This window comes from Protopterus annectens, chromosome 1.part0 (assembly GCF_019279795.1).
Source record: "Protopterus annectens isolate FY-2018-M chromosome 1.part0, PAN1.0, whole genome shotgun sequence".
NCBI classification, from domain to species: Eukaryota; Metazoa; Chordata; order Ceratodontiformes; family Protopteridae; genus Protopterus; species Protopterus annectens.
Window position 1 is genome coordinate 463317705 of NC_056725.1, and position 9178 is coordinate 463326882.

At 41.2% G+C, this 9178-nt stretch overlaps 1 protein-coding gene across 1 annotated transcript in view; it reads left to right on the top strand.

The window, feature by feature from the left end:
• The window catches only part of HAUS7 (HAUS augmin like complex subunit 7), a 403197-nt gene that overhangs the window by 58725 nt on the left and 335294 nt on the right, over positions 1-9178 (top strand). Inside the window, exons 4-5 of the mRNA XM_044060457.1 lie at positions 4109-4170; positions 4357-4430. Coding sequence (XP_043916392.1) covers positions 4109-4170; positions 4357-4430 — 136 coding nt within the window. The remainder of the gene's footprint in view (positions 1-4108; positions 4171-4356; positions 4431-9178) is intronic.

The following is a 9178-nucleotide window of genomic DNA, read 5'->3' on the forward strand; positions in this document are numbered from 1 at the left end:
TGGAATCCATAATCCTCTACCTCGACCTCCTCAAAAAAAATCCTTGGTTTCGCAACCACTGTAAAAACATTTGATCATCATTAACTCATGCTTACCTTTGTCTCTGGTCCCTCTTACGCTTCTTACAATGCTTCTTCTTTTTGTGCCTCCGCAATTTCCCATCCTTCCTGTCATTTCCATCCTTTTCACCTTTGCTATTGGCCAACATTGAACACCCAGTACTGGGTCCTGCTTGGGGGTTTGGCAATACATTACTCACCAGTTTGAATGGTCCCTGCCAGGAGAGTCTGTGTCCTGAGCTCATTGGCTGTTGATAAAATTCCTCCCACCAGTCTCTCCCTTTGCAGGCTTATCATAGCCTGTAACTGGGCTTGCATTTGCTGTTCCATCTAGTTGGTACAAATGCTTGAATAACTTAACTCCCTACAATCTTGCACAACTGTTCCATAATTTTTGTATTAATGTGGTCTGGCACTACTACTATCGGCATTCTTCATCTTCAGAGGCTTCACTATGAAACTCCAGCTGTGTTCTCAGGATGAGGCCTCACTGTGCCCTCCCACTTCCATATCCTTCACCTCTTCGAGTAGCACATGGACAAAGCCAGCAATCATTGGGGGGGGGGGTTGAACAAAGGCCCAACAGGAACCCTTTCCAATGCTGTTGAGGTTAAACAGATGATAAAATGACTTATTTGCCTTTGCCTCTGCTTCTGAAGGATATAAACTCTGCAACTCAGTGTTTGCCATTATTTCTAACTTGCTGTTGAGGTTAAACAGATGATAAAATGACTTATTTGCCTTTGCCGCTGCTTTAGAAGGATATAAACTCTGCAACTCAGTGTTTGCCGTTATTTCTAACTTCAGCCCTCCATGATTTAAATTTGGAGTTTTCTGGATAAGAACCCACAGTGGTCAAGGCCATAACTCCTGTGAAAGGGGGAGAAGGGGGGAGAGGCCCAGTAGGGCACTTCAAATACTGCCTTTTTAGTTTTCAGCCACAGTTTGTAACTAACCAGTTTCCTTAACATGTATATCAGTGGAGGTGCCATAGGGACACTCAACAATTTCCTTCTAAGCCAGAAACTGATGCAACAACAGGATTACCAGCATATTTTAACAAGAGGTGCCCAACAGGGACATGTTCCTTTCTACTGCCCTTAAGGCTAGTGTTGATCATTAGCAGGTTTCTACTGGCCTGTATTACTGACTGATATGAAGTCTAAACTCAAGTTGTATGTCGTCATTCGCCACTTGCAAACCTCAACACATTGCCAGTGATTTCCAAATATAAACTTACACTAGCGAGTAAAACCTGAGGCAGAATGTAGACATTCAGTTTGAACCCTGCCCTATTTGTGCACTAACCAAGTGCTCCCTGCTGTTGCACGTGCTGCCCCAGGGAAAGCTAAAAGGTACATACCAGTCCTGGCCCATCAGGCCTTACCACTTGCTTGCTCGCAGCCCTCCATACACTGGCCTTATAAGCAACTCCTTCACAGCCCCCCACCCCCAGCTTCACAAAAGGTAGGGAGAACCTCCTCCGGACCACCTGACTACAGCTCCTAACCTTGAAGCTGCGTGCTTCCTGAACCCTATCAGGAGTCCGATTATCATGTGTTATGGATTAAGCCTTAGCCAATTACCTATGTGAGAATCGAACTTTCCGGCTTTGTCTTGTAATTGCCGTACAGACACAATCAATGCTGGCCCAACCCCTGCACCGGATAAAAGCAGTCGTACTCAGTACTATACCTACATCCAACAAACCACAACCAAAGTAATATTTCAGTCTACCGATGTCACCAAGGGTAAACAGTAACTGCGGTTCAGAATCAAACTTTGTAACTTGCAGCCGTGAGGTAAAATCATGCCAATCCTGTCCACATCAACATCCACCTCAGAGAGCTACCAAAGGGGTAATCATACACTGAATTTACTACTGCAGCATACATACTTCCGTATGCTTCAAAATGACACAAGCTCATTGTTGAGTTCACTCTCACTAATTAAAACAAATTAGTGTCAAATGTATCAACTTACGGACACCATGCACCTTGGTCGATAAGCCAGAATTATCAAAACATTCTTAGTGAATGTTACCATCATTTAAATGCCATATGGTTATAATCAAAAGAAAGAAGTTGCACTGGCAGGGATAGCTGTCCGACTCTATTCCACTCAGAGACCACGTGGGTAAGTGTTGAGGCTCTATTCAGATATTTAGTAGCCACCCAACAAAACCACTTCAAGGTTTAAACATATTTAACCATAAACACTTTGTATGTAGTTCTTTAAAATTATGTGCTTTCTATTCTTCATTTGCAGTGTTACAATAATGCATACTGTAAAAACTGTCAAGCAGAATGCTTACTGGAATCATACTGTGAGCTTTCACCTTTCAGGACAAGGCCAAAAAATTTTTTTGAGAACTTGACATCAATTAACCATCCACTAAATCTCTTCCGTCAATGTTTAATGTGTTACAATCAGCTACTACTATACTGCAGCCTGTACTCAGAAGTAAGGCGCTTAGGCCTTGCCCCTGTCGCCTACCTCCACTGCATAGTTTACCCGACCCCCTACCCCAACTTTTCCTGAATACTAGCCGCCGCATGCCTCTATACCAGTGGAAATTACTGCAAGCTTGTATTCAATAAACTCTAACCTGGTACAAAATGACCACATCTTATCTTCACCCATTACCTTGAGCTGTCCAAACCTAATCAATAAACGTATCTTTTCATAGACATAAGCTTACTCTTATTGAATATTAAGTGGAAAAACTTTTACTCGTACACCACGAACCAACCAAGAATACCTTGAGAAACCCAAGTTTCCTTCCACACAACAAAGATACAAGTAAGGCCTACCTCATTTGTGAAGAATACCCACAATGATTAAAAAAAAAAGCTGGAAGCTGCCAAGGTTGAAATCAAAAAGACAGGTTTCCTTTTTTCCCTGCCTTATCAACCCCTTCCTTGGCAATTTAACCCACCCTCACCTCTATGCCCTATCCTGTCCCTACCTTTTCCTCCACCTCCCCCCTCTGAAACTTGAGTCCAAGCTGACCTGCCTTGGACAAACTGACGGCTTGCTGCCACTTGGCTAGCCAGCCATTATTCCTGTCGTATGGCTTATTCTGCCTTGCACCTCTGCCTCTCCACCTTCAGCCCATAGATTTTCCTGCCTAGATGCACGCCTGCTTCATTCTTGCTCCTTTTGCCTTCATCTTGTCTGTTTCAGTTTTGTCCTACCTAGTCTTAGTTTGCTTTCTCTTGTCTCCTGGTACTACATCCACCTAGGTTCTGTTTTCTTTGTATTTTCCTGCTGGCAGCTGACTGATAGGGGCTCTTAGCTGACCATTCATCCATTTTAGTTGAACTAGTATCCCATTTTCGTACAGGCTTATGATCCAGTGCCACACTAGAGGTCCCCAAACTAAACTGTCCTATCTCACCTACAGTGACTCTCACATCTTCACTCACTCAACTAATTTTCAGTTCTTTTTTAGTTCTGTTTTTAACTGTCTGAATACAGTCACTGTTGGCTGATACTTATTCTACTCTTGCTTCTGCCTGTCTGTCTAGCAGTTCCCTAGCCACTTGCTTTATATTGAATCCATGACTTTATCCTTGGCAGTCTCCTACATGACCTTCCCTCTCACTCAAAATGTCCTTCTAGCATTGTATAATGCTTTTGTTAGTTACTAATTTTATTCATATTAGTTTTTGTTTTATTTTTGCTTGTTAAAATGAAATTTGATTCTTAAGTTTTCTAGTCTTCATTTTTGTCTTTTTTTTTGTATAATTGTGTACGTGCTAACAATTATTTCTTTAGGTGGATAGGGAATCTATCTTCAGATATGATTAAAATTGATTAACTGTACTGAATTGTAAACCGTTGCCATGTGAAAGCTATGTGAAGTTTTACTGCAAAATAATAACTGAGGAGATGGATATAATTTTCTTCTGAGCAGATTGTGCTTTTTTATGTTAAACTTGAATCTTCCACAGAAGAGTTACATTGCGTTTCTTTAATGGAATGGAGGAGACGCACCCTATCTAATGCACTGATTTTTCACTGCTTTCCTTGTTTTGTTTTGGTAGAGATGGTCAAGCTTGGCTACTGCTTAACATTGTGCCTTGCCGATGATGTGGAACTTATTAAGGTAAGTAAAGTTAACTTTTAATTTTGATGTACTTGCATCCCTACTCTGCTTACTTAAAGTGATCTTTTCCACTTGTGTTGCTGCTGATAATGATATGCCTGGAACATTATTAGATATTGCAAATTAAAATGCTCTTTCTCATTCCCCTGCTTTTTTTTTTGTTGTTGATTCCTTCCCATTTTCCAGGGGTTGGCTAGTCCACAGAGGCAGCTGACATTCATGGACCAGTTACTGAGCGTCTTAAAAAGGGATAGTATCAGGTAAGAGCATGGAGTTTATATTCTTTCGATATAGCCTTGAACTGATATGTCTGACTTTGGAAGGCATTTGCAATAAGTAACTGTTTGGATTTCATCTTGTGCAGCGTCCTGCTCAATCCATTCTAAACTTCACCTCATTTCAGCACTAAGGGGTACATATCCCTCCTGATAGTATATGCCATTGTATTACAGAAGGTGCTAGCAACATATCCTATACCATGCTCTGAGGATCCATTTCCAGGCTTATTGGCCTTCCTAAAAACATCAACACAGTCAAAATGTTTATATTGCAGTTCTTTTTTGATACACAGCTTGCATATCTATCCTGATGTTCATTGTGGAAAAGTTCACATATTTGGTGTTCAAGAAGCTGAAGTCTTAAAGATGTCTGTCTGTTTACCAGGTCCCAATCCAGCACTCAAGGCCTACTTCAGTTGTTTTTTTTAAAGATGGTAGTTGTTGAGGGTGCCCAAGTGCAGGGACTGGCAATAGGATTTCTTTGTTTGATACAAGATTGGTACTGACAAGACATGAGAAGAGCTGAGGCCAGACATTTTTCACATCCTCTTCCAACTCCTGAACTTCATCCATTTAAGTGGTTTTCTGTGCCTCAAAAGTCACAAGATCCCTGTTGACTAGTGAGGGATGAATGATGAGAGACCTCTTGAGAAGTTCAGTCTGAGAACCATGTTTGAATACATTGAGGGGTGTCTGCACTGCCTTACCGCCACCCAATTAAGTATCCAGAGCATTTCTGCTCCATTTGAGGCAAGGGTAGACACTACTGTAACAGGTCCTTCTGTGCTGTAGGTCTGACATGATTGGCTAGGACATTAGATGTACATCAGCTGTTTTGTGTATGGTGGAATGTGCAGCTTTAGGGGAACTGAGCTACCACTAGTGCCAGGCCAGCATGTGCCACTCTAGATCTATAAATGCTTCTGGCAATCTTCTGTTTCAGATGACAGGGCTGTCACACCTTGCACACTTGGCCCCTAGTACATTAGGCAAACTCCATGTGTCACACAACTGAGTTAGAATATGATGGCTGCCTTTTCCCCTACATTGCCTTAAGTTGAGCACTCAGAAAAGCAAGAATTTATTCTCTCTGAGACCGATCAGGATAAGTCACCCTCACCTTCTAGCCCCACAGATGTGACGTCCTTTGGGGAGAATGAGTGATGAAATCTACTACGGGGTTGTCTTTTGTGGCTTCTTTGCCTTCCCTCCTAGAAATGTATCACTTGTTGTCTAGACGAGAAGAGGAAGGACCCTTGTGTCATCCCCCTCGTGGATCATTTTCTTAAGATGGCAACAAGAAGGCCCCCAGATTCTATTCCTTAGAAAACTAACTCGTGCAGTCTGTAAGCCACCAGGGCAGTGGAGTGGCATCTTGCCCCAGCATTCCAAGGCAGAGTCCTTTGTGATCTCTTTGGTCCTGTATAGTCCCAGAGACCCCTACATATTTTCACCCTTCTGCCTTATAGAGTTTAAGACTTTACATGAGGTAGGCAAGATAGTATACTGCTTTTCCACATTTGGCTTCAGTCCTACAGCTGTTTATCTCGCCTTTCCAGGTTGCAGTCCTATCTCGCACATCAGACATTGTAGAAGCTGACGGTCTTTCCTGAATCTAACATCCAGGATTGGGGAGGGAACTTACCCTGTCTCTGAGTTGGCTTTCTTGTAGTTTGCTGTAACTTTGTACTGAAGTTGTTAGGAAGACCATAAAGCTGGGAACGTACATGCAGAGCAAGGTGTGTCTTGGGTTTCCCTCCTTTAAGGATGAGGGTGCCCCTTTCTGGAATTAAGTTCATTCTTTGGATGGGCATCCCAGGAGCTGATTACAAACCTTTAAAAGAGAACTGATCCATTAGGAGGGTCTTTACAGTGAACCACCAGGCCCTTTTCTTCTTGGCCAGCTCTGTTATCCATGAAGAAAAGGCCCCCATATGGAATGAGACCCCCCAAACATTAGAAATTGATGCACGCAACTTTGTTAGCAAAGTCCTCAAAAAAAGAGCAACTCCATAGGCCTTGCATTAGTAGCCCTGATTATTCTGTGAGGTTGCTTGTACTTGTGAGGTTGGTGTCATTTCTGAGTTTAGATAGACATCACAAAGGACTTGTGTACTAAATGTATTCAGGCCAGTCATGTCTTAAAGTTGCTGTTTCTCTGGAAAGAGAAGTGCTGGCCTCCAGTATAAACGAGTCTTCCACAAAAGGCCATAGAAACTGTTCTACCTTGAGAGAAAGGCAGAAAGCTTAATCCCACCTTTTCTTTGTTATAGAAATAGGAAACTTCTCTCATATCCAGCCCTTTCTTAGACCCTAGCAATTTATTTTCCATTTGATATCCTGATAGGTAAACTGGTCATTGACCTTTTTCAATCATGACCTTGGTACCTCAAGAGGTACACAAATCTAATACAAACACTGCATAACACGATGTATGCAGACAGGGTACATGGTTACATGGGAATACAGAGTTCAATAAATGCATTCCTAACGTATTACTCTTAATAGAATAACACTGGTAAATTTATGTACAAATGATAAAAGCAGATTATAGTGTGAAAATGTGCATAAGTGATGCATCTTTTGGAACTAGCATATATTTAATTAAATTATTGTTACTCATTGTTTTGAAAACATTGGGAAGCCGATTCAAAAGTTAGGTGTCCTTTAAACGATTGTTTAAAAGTTACAATGAAATCTTTATTTTTAACATCTATAAGTAAGTGGTTCCAGGCTGCAGATCCAAGTCCTGAAAAAGCCCTTTCCACAAGAGTGATTTGAAAGGTAGGCATACAGTGGATAAGCAGTTGTTTTTTGGAGTGAAAGTTTCCTTTTTAAAGGGATGTTGAGAAGGTTTAGTGAGTATAGAACCAGTCCGAAATATCCCACACCACTAGAAAAACTAGCAAACCAAGTAAAATGGTGTGGCAAGGAAGGAAGGAAACACCCAGAATACAGTCTGAACAACCACAAAAATGATTATTTAAAACTGAAAGACGGTTTAGCATTTTCATCCACTTGTAAGTGTTGTGGACTTCATCAGAATTAATTTCACTGACCTCATCCACTTTTGTTTAAATACAATCATGTAAAGTTATGTAGTCGCCTCTTAAAGATACAATTAGTCTACATTTCATAAACAAAAGCCAATCCATAAATATGAAAATTATGTGTATGTAAATCTGTATGTATATGAATTAAAATTATATAAATGTATTCAAACACAGATAAATACATTTCTTTACAATATATAACATTTTAGAAAACATATTTTAGAAATTAAATGTCTAATATGTATAAAATCTATATGGAGTTTGCAGAGTCCATCAGGAACCCTTGATAAAAGCTTTAAATAAAATACAATTTTTACTTTAATCATAATTTTGCAACATGCATTTTTTGTACAGGTGCTATGGAAATAAAATCAGTTTATTAGCTTTAGAGTGGTGAGGAATGCTTTTGACTGGTTCAAGTCCTCTCAGGGTCGAGAGAAGTGCCTTCATCTTAATCGGATCTGACCAGACCTCAGATGTATTCTGCTCCAGAATCTGCTCCTTTTCGTTGACAGTCAGCCAGCTTCTAAGAGCCTTGAAGAAGTTATCTGCCTTATCTCCCAGTCTAATCTACATCCGCCACTAGATATTCCCCAACCACAGGTAACAGAAAGCAGACTTGCAAACAGAAGTATTTTACATCTCCAGAATCCATCACAGAAGACACAGATTTGGATGAATAAAAGGGCTCTTCTACATCCCCCTTTTGGAGATGTTTCTTGATGAAATCCTAGAATTGTTGAAACAGAGAGGGAGTGGTCCACAGATATGCCTTCCTCAGAAGAATCTGTGTCCCTGGAGGCTTTTGGAGCTGTCTCTTCTAATATCTGGTTTTGTCCTCCCCCTGATTGACTTGGTAGACTAGTGGGTTTGGAAGGAACCTGATACAGCAGAGCCGATACCTAAGAAGTCGGATAGAATTCTAGCTGCTCCAAAAGACAGAGCTCATTGGAGTAAAGGTCCCCCTGTAGATGCCATGGCCTTAGTGATAGCTACAAAGAACTCTACGAAGAGAGATCCTCTGTCCATCCCCCAACAGGGAATTCCCAGTTTTGTAAAGATTTTGAAAACAGAAGTATGATTCAGCGACTTTTTTTCCCTGAGAGCGCCAAACTATTTTGCTCACATCATTCAATTCCAAAAGAGAACTAACCAAGGAGATTGACAATTGTCATTCAGGTAATTTGCAAAAGGATATCCAGAAGATCGTGAAATCCTGGCTATCTACCTTACCTTCTATTTTTGCTGTTTCCATGCTCCTACTTTCAAGTGCAGCTAAAAGAACAGCTAGAGCAGCAGGTAGCAGCATAGCCATCCACTGCCATGTCTGGATGTGGTTGTGTGATTTTGCTGGAGACTTTGTCATCCTTCATTAATGCCCCCTTTAATGGTACCACCTTGTTTGGTCAATAGGTTAAGGAAACACTTACTAAAAGTGAACAGGACAGTAAGACATTTCTCCCTTTGGAATCTGCTTGTCTCTCTTCAGAGAACCAATTATTGAGGAGGGAAGAAGATGTGGTTTTGGATGCAGGGTTCAGACCCCCCCCCCATGGCAGAGTATGGGGTAATTTTAATGGGCATCTCATTAGGGGCAGAGGTGGTTCGCAAAACCAAGGATTTTGCATGCCCTTTTCTAAGAAGTCCTTCCAGCACTCCTGAAGGGTTGCCTAACTG